The following is a 27,491-nucleotide window of genomic DNA, read 5'->3' as shown; positions in this document are numbered from 1 at the left end:
TCTAGACGATTCTGTGCTTCCAACTTCGTGCCAACAGTTTGGGGAAGGCCCTTTCCTGATTCAGCATGACAATGCCCCTGTGCACAAAGCAAGGTTCCATACAGAAATGGTTTGTCGAGATTGGTGTAGATGACTTCAGCCCCATCGAACACCTTTTGGATGAATTGAAACGGGGACTGTGAGCCAGACCCAATCGCCCCAAATCAGTGCCCGACCTCACTAATGCTCTTGTGGCTGAATGGAGCAAGTCCCCGCAGCAGGTTATTATTGTGGAGTGACTGCAACGTTGTTGATCCATCCTCAGTTTTCTCCTATCACAGCCATTAAACTGTAACTTTCTTAAAGTCCCCATTGTCCTCATGGTGAAATCCCTAAGTGGATACCTTCCTCTCCTGCAACTGAGTTAGGAAGGATGCCCGTATCTTTGTACTGACTGGGTGTATTGATACACCATCCAAAGTGTAATTAATAATATCACCATGCTCAAAGGGATATTCAATGTCTACTTTTTTTACCCATCTACCAATAGGGGCCCTTCTTTGCGAGGCATTGGAAACCTCCCTGGTCTTTGTGGTTGAATCATTTTTTAAATTTACTGCTCGAATGAGGGACCTTACAGATAATTGTATGTGTGGGTACAGAGATGAGGTAGTCATTCAAAAATCATTATTATTGCACACAGAGTGAGTCCACACAACTCATAATGTGCCTTGTTAAGTACATTTCTACTGCTGAACATATTTAGGCTTGCCATAACAAAGGAGCTAAATACTTACTGACTCAAGACATTTCAGCTTTTCATTTTTAATTAATTTGTAAAATGTCTAAAAACATAATTCCACTTTGACATTATGGGGTATTGTGTGTAGGCCAGTGACACAAACTGTGGAATAAGTCAAGGGGTGTATATACATGTATATTTCTATTTCTACTTTGCACATTCTTCCACTGCAAATCTACCATTCCAGTGTTTTACTTGCTATATTGTATTTACTTCGCCACCATGGCCTTTTTTGCCTTTACCTCCCTTATCTCACCTCATTTGCTCACATTGTATATAGACTTATTTTTCAACTGTATTATTGACTGTATGTTTGTTTTACTCCATGTGGAACTCTGTGTTGTTGCATGTGTCGAACTGCTTTGCTTTATCTTGGCCAGGTCGCAATTGTAAATGAGAACTTGTTCTCAACTTGCCTACCTGGTTAAATAAAGGTGAAATAAAAAATATATACAGTATGAATAGTGTTTAAATAGTATTTTTGTTGTCGCTTGGTGTCTTTCCAATATATAACTCTTATTTTTTTTGTATTTMATGTCATAACTTATGTTGTTCTTGACTATAACTGTTCTGTACTTTGTGTATTTGTACGTTTTATGTGGACCCCAGGAAGAGTAGCTGCAGCATGTGCAGTAGCTAATGGGTATCCTAATAAACTAAACTTTGAAATAGGTCTACTAGGCTGAGAAGGTGGTATAATGAACCCTGTGCTTGAATGTCATGTGCAATGTTGGTTGGTTTACGCCATTATTGACAGTAAAGTGATCTGGTTGTTCTCCGAAATGTAGTCTCTAGTGTCTGCACAATTGCAGCCAAAAAAAAGAGGTATCAATGGTTATATTTGATCATAGCTGATTAGGTGGAGATAGATAATGGGATAACTGGTGTTGTCTTTACTGAGAAGTCTCAATTCAAGGAGTAGACAAATGATTGTAGGAGACTGGCAAATGTGCGATCTAGTGAGAAACTAGTCAGAGACGATGAACCTATAAGAGACAATGAACCTATAGTTTTGGACTGTAGATGGCACTGTTCCCATTCCAATATGCCACTGGCTCTGGTGTGTCTCTAGCTTTATAAATACAGTATCTAGACATGAAGCAGGCTCAACTGGTCCTGGTGTACTGGCTGCAATGAGTATTTAGTGCTGATTGATTTTGTTCATTAGAATTACATCCTGATAAGCAGGGATCCACTCCCAAACATAACAGTTCCGAAGCATTCAGACACGGCAGTAGGCAGCCCACTTCCATCCCTACAGGCCTAACCCCAGCCCTTAGACCATTCAGTGGAAGAGACGATGAAACTCTGATGCTATGGCTTATATCTGCACAGTGGTACATGTATTCGTTTGTATAGAAAGATATCCTCCAAAGGTAAAATGGTCTTGTAACTAACCTGCTAGTCACCCAGAAGCTGACGCTAGTTTATGAAATGACTCAACACAACCTTACTTGACACCGGATGTTACATTGTCATGTGACAGTTCAGTTTAGCTAGTTGGATAGACAAATTAGACTGCATACCTACCACTAAATGAATGCACATGACATTTGAAGGTAACCCTGAAGATGCCAAGTCATGTTTATGCTGTCATTGTGGTGGCTGTGTGCAGGGTTGTTTCTAGGATTTGAAGACACTGGGGGCTTAGCCCAAAACCAGTAGGGGGGTTCGGGGGCATTTCCCCCTGGCAATTTGTATTATTATTTAACAGCACTTTGAGATGATCATTGAGAGATTAGAACATTGAGAGATTAGATATTGTTCAGGTAACTTGCACCTTCCCACTTGCCACAGCAGACATTGCCAGTACTCAATTACAGTTGCTACTTTGGGTCTCTCTACTCTGGAACACTCTCTACTCTCTTCTCTGGAACACATACAGTACATCTACAGTGTATTGAAAAAAAAAACACTTTACAACTTCAAACATAGACTCTGACCTGTCCAACGAGCCAAACTGATTAAATAATCCCACAGTACCCAATCAAATTGTATTTATTTATATAAAGCCCTTTTTTATCAGCCAAACACCCTATCTCTCTCTCTCACACACACACTTTTGTGGGGACCAAACAATTGATTCCCATTTAAAATCCTATTTTCCCTAACCCTAACCCTCCTAACCTTAACCCTAACCATAATTGTAACCCCAACCCAGATTGTAACCCTAACCCTAAACCTAACCCCTAAGCCTAAAATAGCCTTTTTCCTTGTAGGGAATGGCAAAATGTTCCCATTTGTTCCCCATAAGGATAGTAAAACCAAAACAACACACACACACACACACACACACACACACACACACACACACACACACACANACACACACACACACACACACACACACACACACAGCAGTGATTTTAATCTATTAAGCAGCTTTAAGTGATACAGTCTGTGTGCTCACCCCTCCTCTGCATTCTGTGTCTTGTCTGGAGTCTCTCTCCATCATCTATTATTCTGTTGCTCTCTTTGTGTCTGCCTGGTGTATCTTGCTCCATCATATCCTACTCTCTGTTGCTGTCTCTGTGTCTTGTCTGGAGTGTCTCTTTAGTTTTGCAATCCAAAACAGTCAAGGGGATACTGGGGTAGCTGAACTTGTTTTGGGCCCGTGTCTGAGTCATCTAAATGATCCTCTTCCCTACCATTTGCCCCTGGCTGCTGCTGTTCTAAATGCTCCACTGGCCTGTTCTATTGGCCCGCTGTTCTCATCTGTCCTTCCCCTTGGCTCATCTAAAAGGTAGCAAGGTAGAAGTGCAACATGTTGTTAGTTTTAAAGGGTGATTGCACTTCCTGATTTGGCCTCGTTTTAGATTTGGTTCATTAAGAAATGCTAGGGGCTATGACTGAATTCAGTTGTGAGTTGGTTTCAGGGTGTGGTTTGATGTGGGTGTTTCATGAGTTTGTTCACAGGTGAGAAGAGTCAGTGGTGAAAAAAGTACTCAATTGTCATACTTGAGTAAAAGTAAAGATACCTTAATAGAAAAGGCCTCAAGAAAAAGTAACCCAGTAAAATACTACTTGAGTAAAAGTCTAAAAGTATTTGATTTTAAATACAAGTATCAAAAGTAATGTAATTGCTAAAATATACTTAAGTATCAAAAGTAAAAGTACAAATAATTTAAAATTCATTTTATTAAGCAAAGCAGACGGCACAATTTTCTTGTTTTTTAAATGTATGGATAGCCAGGGACACACTCCAAAATAATTTACAAACAAAGCATTTGTGTTTAGTGAGTCCATCAGATCAGAGGCATTAGGGATGACCAGGGAAGTTCTCTTGATAAGTGTGTGAATTGGACCATTTTCTGTCCTGCTAAGCATTTAAAATGTAACGAGTACTTTTGGGTGTCAGGGGAAATGTATGGAGTAAAAAGTACATTATTTTCTTTTGGAATGTTGTGAAGTAAAAGTTGCCACAAAAAACATATAAATAGTAAAGCATAGATACCCCAAAAAACTACTTAAGTAGTATTTTAATGTATTTTTACTTAAGTACTTTACGCCACTGGGAAGATTTAGCCAAATTACTTTGCCAATTAGCTTCAGTCGGCTGGTGTGTGGGACCTGACTTTGGATAGCCTATCTCCGGGCTAGTCAATAAATTACACAATGCAAATTAGACACTATTTTCATGTTGGACACCTTTTAGTTTTCTCATTAAATGCATTCAATAATTGTCTATGAATTTCTACAGTTTATCGTTGGTTTGAGGTTTTAAGCTATTGTAATTTTAATATATTGTCCCATGTACATTGTGTAATTTACCGATGAGCCCTAACTAGCCCCATAGGGATATCCAAAGTCAACCCATATTTACCACATGTATTATGATTGGGTTGCGTGCAGCTGCAGTCCGAATTTAGGATTACTCGTGTGCTGCCAGCTGTGGGCAGGATTGAAACTAACCCAACCTTCATTTACATTGTGATGCAGTTATGACCACAAGTCTCACAAAATTGAGTTTCGTACAAGACTAACTTTATAATCAAAATGATCCTATTTACACTTTGTAGTCAATTCTGACTCATATTGATGCCACATAGTCTCTTTTCTAAATGAGAAGTTGGTTTTTAGGGGCAGTTACTCTTGTAAGTTACTGTAAACTGACACGACCAGGGAACTCAACTGTAAAGAAAAATTCAAGTGTCCACATAACAGCGCAACACCACTCCAAACATGACAGATAAGAAGCTACAGTACATAGCCCCTAGGTTATATGAATATAAAGTGACATGAGCCAAGACCTGTAGAATGGAAGAAGTTATAAGACCTCTATGATTCATTTAATTTAATCAGTTCTACCAGCTAATGTGAGCTTTTTAGATTACATAACATTTGTGAACACATAGCTTAAGGGCCTTTGTATTTTCAATGTTTTGTTCACCTTCAAGCTGGCCATCTTTTTCCCTCTCTTTCTGGCTGCCCTCCCCCTTCTAAGTTCAAGTTTGTTTATTTGTCATATACACATGATACACACGAAGTACAAAGTGCAAGGAAATTCTTACTTGCAGGTTAACCTCTCGACAATGCAACAACAATAGAAAAAGTAAGTAGCTAAGTGAATAAAAAGAGTAATAAAAATAAAAGTTCAATTAAATAATTTCACCAATTTAATGATGGGCAGTTTCTTTACAAATAGTTACATGGCCTATATGGAAATATCCAACATGAGCCAAGCATGTTTAACTGTCGAATGGAATAGGTTATAAGACCTCTACGACTCATTTCATTTAGTCAGTTCTACCACCTCAACATTGCTAATTTTAAACAGGGTTAAATATAATGTTGTATTAAAGTTCAGCTTCAGTCCACAGGGGGCCACTGTGTTACTGTCAGAAGATATGTGCTTCAGTTAGAAAAAATGTCTCATCTCTTCGGTCTCAGCTAGCTAGCCAACCAGTAGCTACCGAACTAGCCAGCCAAGCTAGCTACAGAAACAAAACCCATTTAAATACGCTCACTGGAAATAAACACTTTTCCTAATATCATGACTTATATCAAACATCCCAAGCTTGCCCATTCACTAACTATACTGTTAATTAACTCTGACACCCAATAGCTTTAGGATGCTGAGCGCTAACGCTAGCGTATCAGCATTAGCCAACCCTTATACTGAAGGAGACTAGCTAGTTAGCTACCACCAACCCTGCACAAACCTGTGGCTAACTCTGCTGATGCACTTTGACTTTCTAGCTGTTCTGCCCTTTCCACCCTATTCACTGCATCCTCAACCTGCTTGCATTTTTTTGCCTCTCTGTCAGAAGAAAGGTACTGCAGACTCTGACTGAGTAACAGGCATTTTGCTGAGTGATGACATTGACATCTATCTGGTGCTGTAGGGGTAGGGGAGGGGTCAAGGGATGTGAGTGGTCCACTGCTTTGTGAAATCTCCACCAATCACAGCAGGCACTGCGTCACTCCAGGGGCTTCTTCCTAGTGCAGTATATTGGATTGTTTATTTCTGTTATTAAAATGTGTCATTCTTTTTTATTTTTGATCCTGAATAGCGCAATTGATGTGTGGTTATGCAAACTCATATCACACTGAAATGTAACACAAAATGAAATAACAATTTTGGACCATATAAAGGTTCAGGGCTGGACCAAAAACATCCAGGGTTGAAGCCCCAGAGCCCCAGCCTAATGACGCCACTGGCTGTGTGTAGTAGTTCAAGTGCAACCCATTCATTTGATGAGGCATTTGCACTCATAAAAAAGCCACACAACACAGGAGTATACGAAGTATATAACCAATTGTATTTCCCCTCTGTCAATGTACTGTACACATATTAAGGTTAATTTCACAGGAACACTTTACAATATCATTGAGTTAGGACAGGAATATACTCTGAGAAGTTTATGTTGAATGGCACTTCATAAAAAAATAAGATGAAAATTACAGAAATTGAAAATGTAAACATGATACAACAGAGAGAATGGCAACAACAGACAAAGATAGCCAGGTTTTTCAATGTACATAAAACRAAGAAATGAAACAAAAGAGTGCACATCATCCTTTGTGTTTTCTCTTGATACGTTTACATACAATCACTAACCTGTCCTTAATGGAAATGTCATGTTATTCAACATTGAAAAAAGAAAATACTTATAATGGGTCTCTGTAGTCAGACAATGGTGTCTCATCATAGACAAAATGCTCCCTTTCATCTGTATCGGATTAAAAGGAAACATAAAAAAACGGAACTGCAGGAATGGTAACAAGAGAAACACAGAAGTATCTGAGAAATAGCTATACAATTCACAAACCTTCAATAGTTCATCTCACAGAACAGTCTTTTATTCATGGGTAGAAAAACCAGAATACATGTTCGGTTTGCTTTCAAAGGTAACACAGTATTTATCTCTCAAAGAGATTTTTCTACTGTTTGTGCCTTTCCAGTTTTTTTTTGTGTGCCAATTTTGAAGAAGGAAAGCGAAAGCCAGCCTCTTGACACAAGCTTGAGCATGTCCCCCCCTCCCACAGGAACACCCAGAAAAAGTTATTCAAAAGTGACTGTGTCCTGCAGCTCCCTTTCATTTTCACTGTCTCTACTTTCCTCAAAGGGGGATCTGGCTGGAGTGTTGACAGTGGTAACCGTGGGGGCAGAACATCTCTCACATGAAGTATCTTTTTCATGCCTGTCCCCCCCCCCCCCCGTGTACTCCAACAAACACAGAAGCAATGCTTTTTCAAACCCAAGACATCTATACATACAAATATGTTTACAGAGCAATGTCTTTGCTACAGTAGCGTTTTGCTTTGTGAGATGTGTTAAGCTTGAGGAACTTGTTCCTGGATGGAATGAATGACACACTGTAGATTTGGTGATCTCTTCTCACACAGAGATGAGAGAATCCAGCTCATCTCATCCATCCAGATAGTGGGTTTGTTGGCTAAATTCAGCTGCGAATTGGTGTATTCCCTTTGAAAACCTGTAGTTTCCCAAAAGGAAATGATATTGGACCATTAACATAGCACCATGGACAACCAGAGAGATAGACAGAGTGGAAAGTCGTTTTATGTGGGATAACACAAAATAGGGTAGGCTAGTCTGCAGAGAAGGTGGGTCACCCAATCTCCAAATATGGGTATGGCTTTAGTTTAATCTAGTAAACTCTACTGGTTTGCTCTGTCCTTATCTACCATAATGACCTTTCAGTACACACTGATACCGCTGACTTCATTACAAAGACATAGGGACTTGAGATAGAGCATGATGAACTGACATTCATGCAAACCTGGTTCTATAGTACAATGGTTTAAACTGAGTTTTCACTGGGAACCATAACCATACAGTTGATAGATAGTGGTGCTATATACAAACACAGCAAAATGAATATGCTTCTTATCCTGTATGAAATGGTATGTTATCCAATACAATATTTGGTATGTGATACAAATTCTCAAAGCATAATTTAACAGGAATTGGGGAAATACTGATCGCAAATTAGAATTTTTTTTTTTTTTTTTTTTGCCACAAATGTAACAATTACACCCTACACTTTGGATATTTATCAAGAGGATAATGTGGAAGTGAAATTCTTTGGGAGAACCCCCTTTCCATGATTTCCCTCTATCCCAGTGTATCCCAACAGTCCCCGAGTACCCCCAACAGCACACATCTTTGTTGTTGCCCCGGACAAACTCACCTGATTCAACTGATTGAGGGCTTGATGATTAGTTGACAAGTTGAATCAGGTGTGCTTCTCCGGGGTATTCGAGGACTGGAGTTGGGAAACCCTGCTCTAGCCTATCTCTCTCGCTCTCTCCTTCTCTATCCATCCCTCTCTTAGACATAATACTCTTTGTCTTTGTTCTTCTTGCCCTTGGTTACTGTCTTAGCTACTGCAGCCGTGGTTGTGCTTGGTGTCTTCTCTAGCTTGACCATGGCCCCATTGCCCTCGGAAACTGGGTTGCTGATGAAGTTGTGTCCCTGGTCCGTCTGGTAGGAGCTCTCGTCACGGTTGCGGTACTTGTACATGGCGTAGAGGAGGATGAGAATGCAGAGGGCAGCAGCTGCCACAATGCCAACCACCATCCCTGTGGTGCTACTGGACTCCCCGATCCTATCCACCAGGCCGGGGTGCATGACCTTCTCACCGGGGGCTGTAGGGTCGGCTGTGGGCACATGGGGGAAATTGGGGGGGTAAGTTAGTCCAGGTGTATACCGGGATGACGGAGGGGCAGGGGGCAGAAGCACCTGGTCACGGGTGTTCATTTTGCCCGCGGGGATGTGGAGCTGGTCAGGGTTGGTGGTGGGAGCAGAAGGAGGGGGGCGGGGATTATGGGGTTTCTGGGCCCGGCCCTCACCAGCGGCGGGGGGAGGAGGAGGCAGGACTGTCCTGTCAGTGACCAGAGGGGAGTTTTTGTAAAAGTCCTCATCATCTGATTCCGTCATCTCCCCAGAACCGAAGGCCGAGACCTCCACAGGGTCACCGCAGTCCTCCTGATCCGGGGGGCAGGGAGGGTGAGGGTTGGACAGCATCAGGGACTCTTTGGTGGTCTCAAGTGGGGACAGGGAGGTGGGAGGAGGGGGGATAGCAGGGTAATGGGTGGCGATGGATGGGGGCTCAAGGGAATCCACTGTTATTATAGGCAACACTAATTCACCTCCTAGAAAAGACAAAGAGAGGGTAGGAGACACACATTAGAGGAGCATTAGGAGACCCCAGACACGAATAATGAACAATTGTGCTCATTACATTACAAACACAATATGCTCATTATATAGCTACAATGTTCCAAATCATGTAATATTACGCCATGTAGGGGCAAGATAATTAATATGGAAGATTTTTAAGTATACAGTATTATCTATAATATGGATTTGCTTACAAGTTCACATTTCTGGACATCTCTTAATAAAAAAAGACAGCAAACCATGGGATAAGGTCACTTACGTACATCAACATATTGCCACATGATTTTTGCATGAAGAGAAAAACAAATTCAAAAACAGCTGCATAACATTGACATACATCCTTAATTATTTGATTTGCAGTTGCAGACGGATGTGTGCATGCCAGTAACAATATTTGGTAGTTTACTAAGGTTGAACATCCTTGATGTTTATAGAAACATAACCACACCTCCTCAAGCCACCTCAACAAAATGACTAAAAAACTAATATCAAGGTTAGAAAGACAATGAAAACAAGTCAAGGGCCCGATTCACCTCTACTGACAGTGTTATTGATAAAAGGGAGTGTCAGGGAGGGGCAAGAGGATAGGTGGAGAAGGAAGGATCATGACAATGACCATTTGTCTGCATAAATTGTGACATCTTACAGGACAAACTGGCGACAAGTAAAGCCAATCGTCTATCATGATCTAATGTCGCTTTTGAAACTCTTGAAACATTTGCATGAAAACAAGCCTTTTATCACACAGACAAGTAAGAAAAAAACGACCCCTTCGTACATCACAGGAGGTTGGTGGCACCTTAATTGGGGAGGACAGGCTCGTGGTAATGGCTGGAGCGGAAAAACTGGAATCGTATCAAATACATCAAACACATGGTTTCCAGGTGTTTGATGCCATTTCATTTACTCTGTCCAGCCATTATTATGAGCCGTCCTCCCTTCAGCAGCCTCCTGTTTTGTACAGTTGAAGTCGGAAGTTTACATACACCTTAGCCAAATACATTTAAACTCAGTTTTTCACAATTCCTGACATTTAATCCTAGCAAAATTCCCTGTCTTAGGTCAGTTAGGTTTACCACTTTATTTTAAGAATGTGAAATGTCAGAATAATAGTAGAGAGAATTATTTATTTCAGATTTTATTTATTTCATCACATTCCCAGTGGTTCAGAAGTTTACATACACTCAATTAGTATTTGGTAGCATTGCCTTTAAATTGTTTAACTTGGGTCAAATGTTTTGGGTAGCCTTCCACAAGCTTCCCACAATAAGTTGGGTGAATTTTGGCTCATTCCCCCTGACAGAGCTGGTGTAACTGAGTCAGGTTTGTAGGCCTCCTTGCTCGCACACAATTTTCAGTTCTGCCTAAAAAATGTGATGGCCACTCAAATACCTTGACTTTGTTGTCCTTAAGCCATTTTGCCACAACTTTGGAAGTATGCTTTGGGTCTGTCACGCCCTGACCTTAGAGAGCCTTTTTATTCTGTATTTTGGTTAGGTCAGGGTGTGACTAGGGTGGGCATTCTAGTTTTGTTATTTCTATGTTGGCCTGGTATGGTTCCCAATCAGAGGCAGCTGTCTATTGTTGTCTCTGATTGTGGATCATATTTAGGCAGCCTTTTCCCACCTGTTTGTTGTGGGATCTTGTTTTTGTATAGTTGCCTTGAGCACTGCAATACTGCACGTTTGTTATATTCTTTGTTGTTTTGGTTGTAAGTTTCATTATTAAATATAATGTGGAACTCTACGCACGCTGCGCCTTGGTCCACTCATTTCAACAAACGGGACTGGGTCATTGTCCATTTGGAAGACCCATTTGCGATCAAGCTTTAACTTCCTGACTGATGTCTTGAGATGTTGCTTCAATACATCCACGTAATTTTCCTGCCTMATGATGCCATCTATTTTGTGAAGTGCACCAGTCCCTCCTGCAGCAAAGCACCCCCACAACATGATGCTGCCACCCACATTCTTCACGGTTGTGATGGTGTTCTTCGGCTTGCAAGCATCCCCCTTTTTCCTCCAAACATAATGATGGTCACTATGGCCAAACAGTTCTATTTTTGTTTCATCAGACCAGAGGACATTTCTCCAAAAAGTATGATCTTTGTCCCCATGTGCAGTTGCAAACCGTAGTCTGGCTTTTTTTATGGCGGTTTTGGAGCAGTGGCTTCTTCCTTGCTGAGCGGCCTTTCAGGTTATGTCAATATAGGACTTGTTTTACTGTGGACATAGATACTTTTGTACCCGTTTCCTCCAGCATCCTTTGCTGTTGTTCTGGGATTGATTTGCACTTTTAGCACCAAAGTACGTTCATCTCTAGGAGACAGAACGCGTCTCCTTCCTAAGCGGTATGACGGCTGCGTGGTCCCATGGTGTTTATACTTGCGTACTATTGTTTGTACAGATGAACGTGGTACCTTCAGGCGTTTGGAAATTGCTCCCAAGGATGAACCAGACTTGTGGAGATCTACAATTTTTTTTCTGAGGTCTTGGATGATTTCGTTTGATTTTCCCATGATGTCAAGCAAAGAGGCACTGAGTTTGAAGGTAGGCCTTGAAATAAATCCACAGGTACACCTCCAATTGACTCAAATGATGTCAATTAGCCTATCAGAAGCTTCTAAAGGCATTACATTGTTTTCTGGAATTTTCCAAGCTGTTTAAAGTCAGTCAACTTAGTGTTTGTAAACTTCTGACCCACTGGAATTGTGATACAGTGACTTATAAGTGAAATAATCTGTCTGTAAACAACTGTTGGAAAAATGACTTGTGTCATGCACAAAGTAGATGTCCTAACCGACTTGCCAAAACTACAGTTTGTTTACTAGAAATTTGTGGAGTGCTTGAAAAATTAGTTTTAATGACTCCAACCTAAGTGTATGTAAACTTCCGACTTCAACTGTACATGTAATACATTTCATGAGTAACCCTAGTAATGAATGTGACTACTATGAAGCCCAGCTGCATTGCGTGATTTGGCGAGCTAAAGACTAGAACGTAGAAGAGGAAATGCTCCTCTGTCTCAGCGCTAGGTGTGCCACAGATCTGTCCAACCCCACTCCTGACCTTCACCAAAACGGCCTTTCAGACTACGCCAGGACATTTGTGTCTTTGCAGCCTTTCTTTGACAGCTCACACTGGCCAGGGCCAGGCAGGCAGTAGTGAAATATGGAGCCGTTCTGAAAAGGTCAGAAGCAGTGATAGCTGTAGGAATATTAAGATCAGTCATCCACAAACACCAGAACCTTCCATGAGCTTGATATTATGAACACGGCCTCCGACAACCAAATGTAAGCCTACATGAAGGCCTCAGCTATTTCCCCCCGTTTGTTTCTTATTTTGTTTATGGGAGTGCACAAGGATAGCATGAGATCTTCTCATCTTGAGATAAGATCTTGCTCGCTAGTGGCAGTAATGAAATCTCCCCTAACAGCGAGTTCAAAGCAGAGGTAGTAGCTGAGGAAAAGACGAGCGATGAGAACAGACAAAATTACAACTTTGAAAGTAGCGATAGGGCTAGATCAAGGCACATTCGATTTTATCCATGAGCTCATTAAAACCTTATTAAATTATTAAATTAAAGCCTATTGGTCCCTAGTGTAGGAAGACAGTAGGTGATACTAGGAGGTCCTGTTCCCTCCTAGGGCCTTGGTATGACACTGAACCCCAGACCAGGGCTGACAGACAGACTCACCTGTTCCAGGCTCACACTCCTCCAGGTCCTCGTCATCACTGGGACACTCAGCAGAAGCCACCAAGATGTCATCCGAGTTCTGAGACTGCGGAGAAGAAGAGGACACAACGTTGCTGCTTTGTAATCTATACAGTATTCAATCTTTAAAACTCTTAGTTGTCAACGTCGAACATTAATAAAACAATAACACAACGTTATTCCCGCAAAAAAAGCCTTGCAAGTGAACTTCATTATTTGAGAATACTTCAGAAAAACTAAGGCTGGAGTATTGCACTCCTTGCTGTTTCCACCAGATCAATAGTAGAAAAACAATTAATTATGGGCCAGGATTCAATTTCACAGTGCTAGTTCCATGATGCAATGATTGTGCTCAAACAGAAGCATCTATTTTTCTTTCCTAATACCTCCTGTACCTATACATAAATTAATATCCCAGACATATACAGAAGCTATATAAATATCATATACAGTGAGCTCCAAAAGTATTGGGACAGTGACATTTTTTGTTGCTGTTTTGAAATGATACAATGACTATGAGGTTAAAGCGCAGACTGTCAGATTTTATGAGGGTATCTTCATCTTTATCGGGTGAACGATTTAGAAATTACAACTATTTTTGTACATAGTCCCCCCATTTTAGGGGACCAAAAGTATTTGGACAAATTCACTTATATGTGTATTGAACTAGTAAAACGTTTAGTATTTGGTCCCATATTCATAGCACACAATAACTACATAAAGCTTGTGAATGGATGCATTTGCTGTTTGTTTTGATTGTGTTTCAGATTATTTTGTGCCCAAAAGAAATGAATGGTAAATAATGTATTGTGTCATTTTGGAGTCACATTTATTGTAAATAAGAATATAATATGTTTCTAAACACTTCTACCTTAATGTGGATGCTACCATTTTTACAGATAATCCTGAATGAATCGTGAGTAAGGAGTGAGAAAGTTAGAGGCATAAATATCATACCCCTCCAAAAATGATAACCTCCCCTGTTATTGTAACGGTCAGAGGTTAGCATGTCTTGGGGGTATGGTATTTGTGCATCTGTAACTTTCTCACTCATCATTATTCACGATTCATTCATGACTATCTATAACCATGGTAGCATCCACATGAATGTAGAAGTGTATAGAAAACATATTATATTCTTATTTACAATACAAGTGACTCCAAAATGACAAAATACATTATTTACCATTCATTTCTATTGGGCACAAAACAATTTAAAACACGACCAAAACAAACAGAAAATGCATCCAACAAGTTTGTAGAGTTACAAGCTTGATGAAATCATTGCGTGCTATGAATATGGGACGAAATACTACACTTTTGACTACTTTAATACACATTATAAGTGAATTTGTACCAATACATCTGGTCTCCTAAAATGGGGGGACGATGTATAAAAAGTACTGTAATGTCTAAACGGTTCACCCAATATGGATGAAAATACCCTCAAATTTAAGCGGACAGTCTGCGCTTTAAYCTCACAGTCATTGTATCATTTCAAACCCAAAGGTCTGGATTACAGAGCCAAAACAACAACACATTTGTCACTGTCCCAATGCTTTTGGAACTCGTTGTAGTATGATCCGGAGATTACACGAATGCCTCAGTTTGTTCTCACATGTCAAGGCACAGAAACCTCACGATAAATCATATCTGCACATGTTTGATATGAGACACCACTTTTTTTGACAGCTCTCACATACAGTATATTAATCATTGGCCTGCCCTGAGCTCTTCTCAAACAATGTTCCATCAAACTGTCATCACAGTTTCTAAGACAATGTTTTCCATTCAAACATGTATTCAACTGTCACAGTGTATTATTTACCTATATAAAATATCAAAAGAATAAACACACTGAACTATTTTGAGGAGAAAGGCAGTGTCAGTAAATGTAGAAATAAATGCAGTTACTACAAGCAGGTGTAGCCAACCCTAAAGCTGTCTGCCATTATRACCTTCAGAAAGAGCATTGAAATTCAACAAGGGCTTGAGAAATCTTTACATAGACAGGGAGGTTTGGCATTGGAGGTAAGCAGTTAGGCCATGATTGACATCAATTTATCGCCTTCATTATCGTATGGACAAGCCTAATCAACTTATTTAGCTGGAGGAAGGAGCCTTTGTCCCACCGTATGGTATCAATGCATTTACAGGGTTCGGATTTAGCTGGAACTTGACATGCTTACTGGGCAATGGCTGTTACAGAGTACTGTCATCCATCAAATATGCTTTAAAACATCTGGAGGTGTGGTTAGTGTATGAAAAGGTATCAAAGCTTTGTTTTTTTCACAATAAAGCTTTAGCAACTGTGATCAGAACAATTGCTTGGCCGTTTGAAAACTGTAGGACGATTAAAGAGTTGTCTTGTCTGGCCCTTGTGTCTTACTCTCTAATCCACATGTAACAAATAACAGCATTGTTGTGGCGTTTCGATTCTCTAATTAAAACATGCTTTATTGCTGCATATTAGATCTGCCTGACTGCCTTCATAAAGCAATTACTCCCTCCCTTCCTGTGTCTGTGTATCAACGCCTGTAGTTTCATAAGCACGTTTATTGTTTATGGTGGAACTGTAGGTATTATTCATTTGGTTTGTTTTTGTAATTTATGACATGACACCATGACAAATGTTCAGCTCAGGTACACGAAACACTTTCAATGTAAACCACTGCCTGAGAAAATGATTACAGTATCTTATATCCCACTACTGTCGTCTAATGGCACAGAGGGAGTTAGTTGACTGTGAGAATGATTGAGCTTGTGTTGTTCATTGGCACATATTCATAGGCCGTCCCGTGCTAATCTTATGAGGAACCTAGAAAGTACAGGATGGAGAATAAATCATAACCACAACAGAAGAGAGAGGATTGCCAAGTGAATACACTGTCGCACCCTGATCAGTTTCACCTGTTCTCGTTGTTGTCTCCACCCCTCCAGGTATCGCTTGTTTTCCCAGTGTATTTATCCCCGTGTTTCCTGTCTCTCTGGGCCAGTGTATTTATCCCTGTGTTTCCTATCTCTCTGGGCCAGTGTATTTATCCCTGTGTTTCCTGTCTCTCTGGGCCAGTGTATTTATCCCTGTGTTTCCTGTCTCTCTGGGCCAGTGTACTTATCCCTGTGTTTCCTGTCTCTCTGTGCCAGTTCGTCTTGTATGTTTTTCCAAGTCAACCAGCGTTTTTCCCGTTCTCCTGCTTTTTGCTATTCTCCTTTTTCTAGTCCTCCCGGTTTTGACCCTTGCCTGTTTCTGGACTTTGTACCCGCCTGTCTGACCATTCTGCCTGCCTTGACCACGAGCCTGTCTGCAGTTCTGTACCTCCTGGACTCTGATCTGGTTTTGACCCTTTTGCCTGTCCACGACCATTCTCTTGCCTACTCCTTTTGGATTAATAAACATTGTAAGACTCCGACCATCTGCCTCCTGTGTCTGCATCTGGGTCTCGCCGTATGTCATGATATACACAGGCGTTTGTCTCTCCCAATCAGAGTGTTCGAGAACAAATGACTTTGAATATAACTTAAACTTGTACTGTTTAATATTTCAAGTGACTAATGTTGTTTTAAATATTCAGACAGCCCGTGAACATAAATCATGTTTTCATGTGTTGAAAGGACAAGCTTGGAAGTTAGAAATATTCTGCTGGGAGCCTAATAAGAGCAGCTCTGAGGTGGTCTCTCTGTAACCCCCCCCCCCCTTTGCTCTGCTGCTCTCCCTATAGGGCTATTTATATTAGTCCAAGGTTCTACGTGGGGTTGAATTGTGGTTCATCAACATTCATGCAAATGACTACCGGAGTGCTGGATATGGAAATAGGCAGTTTAGCCATGACTGGCATAAATTGTTACTGAGTGTGACCTTCAATCATCTCTTGATCAACAAAGTCAAAGGCTGAGGGGGAAAAMAGGTTGAATCCACGAAATGGGGGCGTATTAAAGGATGGAGGTCCCTTGACAACTTACACTGAATGTGGTGGGGCCTTTTGCGTGGATCTATATGCCCACAGGCGGCCTAATACATATGCAAGTCGGTGTAGAAAAGGAAATGTCGCTCTGTCTGCTAAAAAACCCTGTAAATGTTGCTTTTGGGGGATTTACAGCTTTGTAGCTGCAAAAAAAAGAGAAAAGAGTGCATCACGCTGCTGAGGGAGTTTTAAAAACAGCACAATGACTTCCACAGGGTCTGATGGTTTTTTATCTGGTGTGCACTGTGACCATGACATTGAAAAGGCATCATACATGAATTAATTTCCCCCAACAAACCAGAAAAATACTTCCAATCGAAAGCTAACGTACGTTCAAAGACGTGTCTAGGTCCAGTGCTTTGTCTGTGCTCCCTTCTTGAAAGCTCTTGGTTTTAATGAGTAATTACAGCCTCTTATTGGCAGAGACATGCCAGCATGGTTATGTTGAAAATGTGCAAAGGAATTGAGAGAGAGAGAGAGAGAGAGAGAGGGAGATTGTTCCCGTGAAAGTGCTCTTTAAGGGTTGTTTGGATTTGTCTGCCTGGTGAGTGGCTAAATGAGCTATAATGTAGATGGAGTGTCTGTCTCACGCCGCCAACCTCCTGATAATGGACATATTGTCTGTCTGGCGGAGTCCCTTCGCAAATCCTTCCCATCTAAATGGTTACTTATGCTGTCTGTCTAATGCCTTCAGCCCTAACACTAGCTCACCCACAGGCCTTGTCACAGTCACCTCTAACATTAGGGAAACACCATACGTACAGCTCCTTATAGTACAATGTTAAAACCAGGATTACTGAATGAGGGACAGTTAACATACGGAGTAAAATGGCTAGTCTTAGTTAGCGGTCATCATTACATCACCTCACGCACCATTGGTCACTAATAACGTTCAACATGGCCCTAGTACCCTGCCTCGCATGCCCACACCCGGCCTTCCCTCTGACCTGGGAGATGCTCTCTCTCATGCTGGGTGAGCGTTGCCTGCGGGTGGTGGTGGTGGCCATGGTGGTGGTGGTCTCCATGATGGTGGTGGACATGTCGGAGGCTGCCAGTGGGGTGGTGGAGGTGGTCTCAGTGGTCAGCACAGACAGGGAGTCTCCCACAAGCCTCAGGTTCCCCTCAGCCTGGACACTGGGGTCACTCTCTGCCGCCAGCGTCAGCACCTGCAGGCCATTATAGTAGAGGCCAGAGATCTGGCCCTGGAACGGCCGGCCCTTATCCTGACCCCCGATCTTTATCGCTGCCTGGCTGTTGAAGATGGTCAGCTGTCGTCCTGTAGTGAGGTATAGGGAGGGGAGGAAGAGGGATCGAGGTCGAAAGATAGAAACGGAGAGAAAGGAGAGAGACACAAACAGGCGGACATCCAATTACAGTATGAGTTATACCGTTCTAGATACCCAGAAGGGCCTTGGCAACAGATTTGGAACTCAGCACAACAAGTTTAATGATGGAAGTATATGTTCAAAGCTTGTCTGAAATGTTCAATTCAATGACAGTGGTCTGGTTTGTATATTTAGTCATCGTACTGGTCACATATATTGGCCCAATATATTCTGAGGGTAAGATGTGGTTAGTTTGAATGTTATATTGGTAAAGTATTTTCAATTGGTTAGTGTTTAAAAATCAGAGTTAGTGAATWGGCTCAATCCTGGTCATAGGGTCCCCCAAAAATTGCTTTTCAAATCAGTTAAGTCTTTGCGAGAGGGGAAGATGGCACGATAATGCGTATCATTTTACTTACATTTCACTATCAGTGTGCTTACATAGAGTAATGGGAGAAAAGAGTGTCATGGGAAATTGTAAGCACATTACTTTCCTCCATTAAGCACAGGAAGTTGTTTCTCTGAATTGATGGACAGCTAGGGACAGGGCATTTCCCCTTCATCCTCTCAGTCATAAGCTGACGGACCAATCAGCGTGCTCCTCTGGGACCCACTCTACTGAGTGGACTGACTTCCTCTGGTGGAAGGGAAGTGTTTTCTCCCTCCCTTCCTCCCTCGGGTTATCTAACTCCACCACTGACAGCAGCAGAAGCAGCGCTGGTAAGCACTGTCACTGTTACATCACCCAGTGAGTTCAGCATGTTGAGAGAGGGTAATGTAGTGTGCCAATCTCAGGAGAATTCTAATTAACTATGTAGCTGAGTGTTGCAGTGACAGTAACCTAGAGGTCTGTCAGAGTCTCAGCCCCTTTGTCCCTGAATGTGTGTGACATGGTTGCCAGGAATGCAGGGAAGTCATCTGGAGGTATAGCAGGGAGAGTATAGTGGTGTTTAGTGGGGTCACGTTAGAGTGTGGGTTTTTAGAATGGTCAATCAACCACAGCGTGGACTATACATGATTAGAGCATTTAGAGAGACCAGGGGGTGAATTCAAGTGCAAGGTTTATTGTGGATACTTACACCTTGTTGCAAGAACCACAAACATTAGATGAAATGCTCTATGYTCCATTACCAGCTAATTATTCCAGTTGTTTAACAGGTTAGTTATCACTTTAAATATGTTTCTGTCACAAGAGGAATAATCAGATAACAACAAGGTAAGAAATTCAGCAACGTCTAATTAAACACAATAATTGGAGGGATGTTAGTTAGTCAGGGGTTACGTTTAGTTCATTCATTTAAAAATCTCTKAAGAGGTGCAGCATCCCCAAATGGTCTGGGGATTGCAAAGAACACCTGGTAGATGTACTGTTACCCATTTGGTATATTTTTTTTAGAAAGGTACTAAATGAGACGAAGTACGTTACTCGAAATGGCTGTTGGAGGATATATATCTATGTTCCCCTCCTGGTCACTACGATCCACAGTCAATTTCAGTCCAAACATACCCAACATGTAGCTCTATACCGTACATAGGTAACAGCATTTGATCCTTTGTCTCTTGGCACTGCACCTCTTACAGGGATTTAGACAGAGGGATTTAACTGGATTTAGTAACTGTTTAATGGATTCATTCATTTCTTCTTTTCGGTTTACCTTTGTCGAGTAGCCACTCGTCAACTACCCGACCAAGTCGGTATGGGATTCTTTGTCTAGCAATAGCCAGGCGCTCATTATCAAAGTTCCCTTCAGAGAATTTGGAGAGACAGATTAGAGGTTAAAGTCTGGAAGTTGAAAGATCACAAGGTTAGAGACAGGGCATCATGGCTAACACGTTTAGCAAGTTCTCAATTTGAACCCAGCTTCAGGTTAAAAGAAACTTGTGCTTTACTTAGTGGTATTTAGTTAAGGGACAGTAACAAACGGTACATTAGTTAGAATGGTCTTTATTTCTATTTATAAAATACTTAGCTGGATCATTTAGGGGGATTGGTGTAACTATGACATTTTTAGCAAAGCATCAGGGCTTAAATGCATACAAAATAGAAGAGGTTTAACTGTAATTGGTAGAAAACAGCAAGAAAACAACAATCCATGCATTTGAAAGATAACAATTTAGAAGCATGAACACAGCATGAGTAAATATCAGGAAGAGGTTTTCTGGTTGTTATCATCTCAATAGAAGGACATTACTATGGTGATGGTGACTGTTACGGGATGTAGCCTAGCAGGGTTCCTTGTTCTTGACGAAAGTGATTAATGATATCAGGAAAATGTTATACACAGACATTTCAATCAATTGTTGTTATTTACTCTGAACAGATCAACTTTATATATACAGTATAAACAGTCTATTAAGCGTGATAAACTTTACAGATATAAGATTATTATTTACTTGTGGAGGACATTCTTTTATTATAATGTCTTTGGAAATTTTAGCCCTTTTTCTCCCCAATTGGTAGTTACAGGCTTGTCCCATCGCTGCAACCCCTGTACGGACTCAGGAGAGGCGAAGGTCGGGAGCCATGACCCTCCCAAGCTGTACTGCTTCTTGACACACTGCTTGCTTAACCCGGAAGCCAGCCACACCAATGTGTCGGAGGAAACAATGTCCAACTGGTGACTGAGGTCAGCTTGCAGGCGCCCAGCCCGCCACAAGGAGTCGCTAGGGCGCAATGGGACAAGGCCATCCCAGCCTGCCAAACACTCCCCTAACCCGGACGATGCTGGGCCAATTGTGCGTCGCCTCATGGGTCTCCCGGTCACAGCCGGCTGTGACACAGCTTGGGATCAAACCCGAGTCTGTAGTGACGCCTCAAGCACTGCGATGCAGTGCCTTAGACCACTGCGCCACTCGGTATGCCCTATTGAGGCATACCGAGTGGCGCAGTTGTGAACAAATCAAAGGCTCCCAAGGTATGGGATATGACTCTATCTACTGCCAGGCATTGCTTTAATGAGATAATTCACTTTCTCCCTTGTCTGTGTGACTGTGGATGACACGCCTTGTATCAGACTCAAAATGAAATAACGAACCAAAAGAAGGACCACAATGGCATCTGAACTTTCTCTGTGACAGTTCTCATCTAGCTCAAAGCCCTCATTTCCACTGCTCTACTCCTTTCACATACGGTTACAGTAATGTTATGATTGGGCCAATTACTGACTGGGTTAGTGCCCCATTGGTGGAGTGCTAGAGTGGATGAAGCAGCCATTATAAAATAAAAAGAACCTTGGTAAAACGAGCCTTGCGCAGCACTCCACTTGATAGAAAGCTTGACTGTACTGGAACCAAACACCTGCTGTAGCATAGTAACGTAGTCTTACCCTGGTGCTCTTAACCTACCATAAAGATACAGTACAGCAAAATGCCTGTGCCCAAATATGGGTATACAACTGATTGTCTGACTAGACACGACTTGTTATGTCAGATCATGTGTTGAATATCAAGAAAGTGGAGAGGGAGAGAGTTCTCTGTCATTGAGAACAATACCTTCACTAAAGTAGGTGGAGAATAGCTGAACTGCCCCTCTCAATTACAATCGAGAAAACAATTGACTAATTTTGGATAATTCTTTATTGTTAGTTTGGAGTGGAGAAGAAACAGATCATTATACTACATGAATCATAAGGATGCAATGTAAAAATGTTTTGGATTTGATTTGTTAGATAGCATCATGGAGGAGAGATAGAAGGTGAAGGGACAAGGAGCAGACGACAGAATGTTATTTTTGAACCTTAATTTAACTAGGCAAGTCAGTTAAGAACAAATTCTTATTTACAATGACGGCCTACCCCAGACGACGCTGGGCCAATTATGCGCCGCCCTATGGGACTCCCAATCACGGCCGGATGTGATACAGCCTGGATTCAAACCAGGGACTGTAGTGACGCCTCTTGCACTGAGATGCAGTGCCTTAGACCGCTGCGCCACTTGGGAGCCACACACCTCTTCCTCCTCCCCTTTTCACGCCACACACACAAACACACATCATCAGTGCTCTCATATAAAAGCTAATTTTACAGGCGATGGGGGGGGGGGATAAAACGAAAGCTGAGATTTGGCTGAGGGTTCCTTCATTGCTCCGAGGCTGTGCGAAGATCCCATTCTCAGCATCCACTCTGCCACCGGCCAAGCTGGCTGCTACAATTACTGTGAAGAATCCGAATCCATCCTCTGCTAGACGTACTCGGCAAGGCAGCTTGAGGGAAATGTGTCCATTTCAGATTGTTATTAGATTGTTTATGCAGTAGTTATCTGTGCCCACCATGTGGCGACTCCATAAAGTGCTCTGAATAGATAAAATAGTGAAATGGCACATATCAAAACTGAATGCTGGGGCGTGTTGAAGAAAACAAATCAATTTACTCTATGGCAGAAGGCAAATTTCCAATTCCATTTGGACTTGCTTGCCAAGAGCATTCAACAACTGTCCCTGAATTTATGTGATATTTTCTGTTTGATGGCTYGAGCTGGACTCACCACGCACCTTCCTCCATGTCTGTGTTGTTAAAATACAGCCTGGATATCTCTCTCTCTCACTCCCTCTTTCTTTTAATGTATACTTATCTGGCCCTCCCACTCATCCCACCCATTTCAAAGTGTCCTGCTCCATGCCTTACCTGGTGGGTAGCGCTCGACCGGCTGGTTGTCCACCTGGAGGGTGGCGTTGCCACCACTGCGTGTGAAGCGCACAACATGGTACTTGCCATCGCTAACTATGACAGCCGGCTCGTCAATGGTGATGTCGTCTGTCCCCACGTTGAAGATCACACCAATCTTTCCTTGTTCCTGGAGATAGAAGAAACAGAAGAGACGTTTGACTTGGGGTGTCTGAAGGGAAAATGCACRCGAGAAATCCCCAAATCTAAAAATGTGTTGAAAATAGTGGCAGCTGCTATACCACTGATGAGTAAGACATTGGTATTGTTTTTGTTGTTACAGAGCTGCAGGGCTGGAAGTATCCTTGGTTGAGCAGCCCAGAGTTATCCACTGTGACATGGGCAGTATATTAAACTAGTGCGTCTCTATCTGTTCATTCACCACATGCTTCCCTCTGCGGTCTGCATCAGGCTCCCTGATGTGGCTCACTAAAGAAACGACCCTGCCGCTACTCTTCTACCAGAAATGACCTTACCCATCCCTCTCACTGCGTCTTCTCTCCCACCTGGAATCTCCATAACAGGTCAAAGTCACTTCCTCAGTCTGCCTCAGCTAGGAAACTGGGCTGGGGAGCCATTCACTACCGCGTGTGTGGGCGCTCTGTGCCCGACCGGGCTATGCACGTCTGTAGCCCCTGTGATGGGACTACAAGGTCACAGTGCTAATGTGGCAGTGTGAGAGCAGACTCACCTCCCTGAAGACCAGAACAGCGGTCTGACAGCTTCAACAATATTCCATCCCAGTCTATAGGGTGACACCCAAGCTTACTACACACATCATTTGGTACTGTCAGTAATTTGGGATGTGGTATTGTGTCTTCATGAAGATGACAAGCAACCGGCAGGTTTTTAGCGGGTAGCTTGGGAATTGATTCCCACACAGCCATTTGATGAGCAGAACCGAAACCAGTCGATCCATCAGTGTAGACATCTGAAAGGGCAAACTGCCAAGAGGTTGTCACTGATGAGAGAATATGGAACCTCTCACCTCTCTGGGTCACGTCAACCGCTTCCGTCAATTCCTCAGGATAAATGAGGACAAAGTTAGAGGAGCATTACAGCCACCAGGAAATGATACTATGTAATATCCTGTCCATTCATATACTGCAGTGTGATGATGGTCATCTGTTATCAGTTATCTAGTTAAAATCTTGTCTAGTTATTTGATGACTTATCTTTGTTATTAACACTGTATGGGATTTGCACAGATGTAGCACCAATCCACCACATCAATGTTCTGAACTGACAGAACCTTGGAGTGACCCCAACACTGCTACCACCCAAACAGTACAACCCGTCAGTGTGTCCTCCTCTGCCTATTCCCCATAGGTAAATATTATACTTTTGTGCACACATTTTATGGTGAGCATTCTCCTTTGCCAAGATAATCCATTCACCTGACAGGTGTGGAATATCAAGAAGCTGATTAAACAGCAAGATCATTACACAGGTGCACCTTGTACTTGGGATGATAAAAGGCTACTCTAAAATGTGGAGTTTTGTCACACAACACATTACCACAGATGTCACAAGTTTTGAGGGAGCGTGCAATTGGCCTGCTGACTGCAGGAATGTCCACCAGAGCGGTTGCCAGAAAATACAATAAGCTGCCTCCAACGTCGTTTTAGAGAATTTGGCAGTACGTCCAACCGGCCTCACAACCGCAGACCACATGTAACCATGTCAGCCCAGGAGCTCCACATCCGGCTTCTTCACCTGCGGGATCCTCTGAGACCAGCCACCCAGACAGCTGATGAAACTGAGGAGTATTTACAGTGCATTCGGAAAGTATTCAGACCCCTTAACTTTTTCCATATGTTGTTATGTTACAGCCTTATTCGAAAATTGATTAAAAAAAAAAAAAATCCTTATCAGTCTACACACACTATCCCATAATGACAAAGTGAAAAAAGGTTTTTAATTATTACAAATAAAAAGCAGAAATAACTTATTTACATAAGTATTCAGATCCTTTGCTATTAGACTCAAAATCGAGCTCAGGTGCATCCTGTTTACATTGATCATCCTTGAGATGTTTCCACAACTTGATTGGAGTCCACCTGTGGTAAATTMAATTGATTGGACATGATTTTGAAAGGCACACACCTGTCTATATGAGGTCCCACAGTTGACAGTGCATGTCAGAGCAAAAACCAAGCCATGAGGTCGAAGGAATTGTCCGTACAGCTCCGAGACAGGATTGTGTCGAGGCACAGATCTGGGGAAGGGTACCAAAACATTTCTACAGCATTTGAAGGTCCCCAAGAACACAGTGGCCTCCATCATTCTTAAATGAAGAAGTTTGGAACCACCAAGACTCTTTCTAGAGCTGGCCGCCCGGCCAAACTGAGCCATCAGGGGAGAAGGGCCTTGGTGAGGGAGGTGACCAAGAACCTGATGGTCACTCTGACAGAGTGATCTCCCATCTCCTCTGTGGAGATGGGAGAATCTTCGAGAAGGACAACCATCTCTGCAGCACTCCACCAATCAGGCCTTTATGGTAGAGTGGCCAGATGGAAGCCACTCATCAGTACAAGGCACAATATAGCCCGCTTGGAGGTTGCCATAAGGCATCTAAAAGACTCTCAGACCATGAGAAACAAGATTCTCTGATCTGATGAAACCAAGATTGAACTCTTTGGCATGCCAAGCGTCACTTCTGGAGGAAACCTGGCACCATACCTACGGTGAAGCATGGTGGTGACAGCATCATGCTGTGTGGATGTTTTTTAGTGGCAGGGACTGGGAGACTAGTCAGGATTGAGAGAAAGATGAACGGAGCAAAGTACAGAACCTCAGCCTGGGGCGAAGGTTTACCTTCCAAGAGAACAACGACCCTAAGCACACAGCCAAGACAACGCAGGAGTGGCTTCAGGACAAGTCTCTGAAAGTCCTTGAGTGACCCAGCCAGAGCCCAGACTTGAACCCGATCGAACATCTCTGGAGAGACCTGAAAATAGCTGAGCAGCGACACTCCCCATCCAACCTGACAGAGCTTGAGAGGATCTGCAGAGAAGAATGGGAGAAACTCCCCAAATACAGATGTGCCAAGCTTTGTAGCGTCATACTCAAGAAGACTGTGATCACTGTCAAAGGTGCTTCAACAAAGTACTTTCCGAATGCACTGTATGTCTGTAATAAAGCCCTTTAGTGGGGAGAAACTCAGTCTGATTGGCTGGGCCTGGCACCCCAGTGGGTGGGCCTGGCTCCCAAGTGGGTGGGCCTTTGCCCTCCCAGGCCCACCCATGATGGCGCCCCATCCCAATCATGTGAAATCCATAGATTAGGGACTAATTTATTTATTTAAATTGACTGATTTCCTTATGAACTGTAACATTGAAATTGTTGCATGTTGCGTTTATATTTTTGTTCAGTATAATTCTTAATTAAATAAAAAACATTTTAGTCATTTAGCAGACACTCTTATCCAGAGTGACTTACAGGAGAAATTAGGATTACGTGCCTTGCTCAAAGGGACATCAACAGGTGTTTCACCTAGTCGGCTTGGAGATTCGAACCACCGACCTTTCGGTTACTGGTCCAAACCTCTCGATCGCTAGACTACCACCAACAGTTGGTGCAGCAGCTAGCTCCTCCATTTCCTTGGAGACAGCAGTTCAGTTTGGGGTCAAGAGCAAACTCCTTCAGTCCGCATTCCTCACATTAAGCCCTGTGATTTCTCCTGAATCCACAGTGCAGTAGGGGAAATGTATCTGAGCCCAGTGTTTCAAGATGAGGAGAGCCCCTACTGTGCACTCCACATTTCTCATACTGAAAGATCCCATTTTACAATCACCAAGTGTGACGTTCACTGACCCCATCAGTTATTTTCATGGAATTACAGGGTGACATTTCTCCTGGTGCAGCAGGGACCTGGGCTGGGGAGCGGGGGTGTGGGCTGGGGTATGTACAGGTTACATGGAAAGGCAGAGTACTTAGCTATTAGGAAAGGTGAGGGAAAGGACATGTTCTTCTCCAGTATTTACTGCCCTCCGGTTCACCCCCACGCGGCGCCATAAATTAGCTTGCCTGTTGAACGGCTGCCTGAATCAGTCAAAGGCATGCCCGTGTAAGCTGTGAATAAAGAGCAGGCTCAGGGTGTCTCCCACTCTTAGGCCATGGTCACGGTCACTGGCCCAGCTGCTCAGTGTGAGCTACTGTCCCCTTGCCACCACCTGGGTTATGTTTCTCTAATTTGCCATGCTGTCGCCAACACCTGTGTGTTCAGCCTGCTCCCAGTGCACTTTAGTTCACATTGCAGGGGAGACTGGGTGGATGCAACTTTGCAACTATTTTAAATGTAGTCACTCTGTTATTTACCACTGTGACTGGGGAACATGAAACATAGCTAAGAACAACAGTGACAGTGACACTCACTCCACACCGCCACTCTGCCTCTGC

At 42.6% G+C, this 27,491-nt stretch overlaps 1 protein-coding gene across 5 annotated transcripts in view; it reads right to left on the bottom strand.

Annotated features, from left to right (window-relative positions):
- Nucleotides 1-6,520: 6,520 nt before the first annotated feature.
- The window catches only part of LOC111951074 (neurexin-1-beta-like), a 146,156-nt gene continuing 125,185 nt past the window's right edge, over nucleotides 6,521-27,491 (bottom strand). For 2 of the 5 annotated variants that reach the window (XM_023969072.3, XM_023969071.3), the window contains 5 exons: nucleotides 23,052-23,220; nucleotides 20,085-20,174; nucleotides 18,052-18,380; nucleotides 13,125-13,209; nucleotides 6,521-9,400 (listed from right to left, as the gene is read on the bottom strand). In XM_023969072.3, the coding sequence (XP_023824840.1) occupies nucleotides 8,577-9,400; nucleotides 13,125-13,209; nucleotides 18,052-18,380; nucleotides 20,085-20,174; nucleotides 23,052-23,220 (1,497 nt within the window). In that variant the 3' untranslated portion in view covers nucleotides 6,521-8,576. The remainder of the gene's footprint in view (nucleotides 9,401-13,124; nucleotides 13,210-18,051; nucleotides 18,381-20,084; nucleotides 20,175-23,051; nucleotides 23,221-27,491) is intronic. The other 3 variants (XM_023969074.3, XM_023969073.3, XM_023969075.3) reach the window with 3 other exon arrangements.

This window comes from Salvelinus sp. IW2-2015, linkage group LG23 (assembly GCF_002910315.2).
Source record: "Salvelinus sp. IW2-2015 linkage group LG23, ASM291031v2, whole genome shotgun sequence".
NCBI lineage: Eukaryota > Metazoa > Chordata > Actinopteri > Salmoniformes > Salmonidae > Salvelinus > Salvelinus sp. IW2-2015.
Note: the sequence above shows the minus strand (reverse complement) of the source record. Positions and strands in the feature narration are given on the sequence as shown.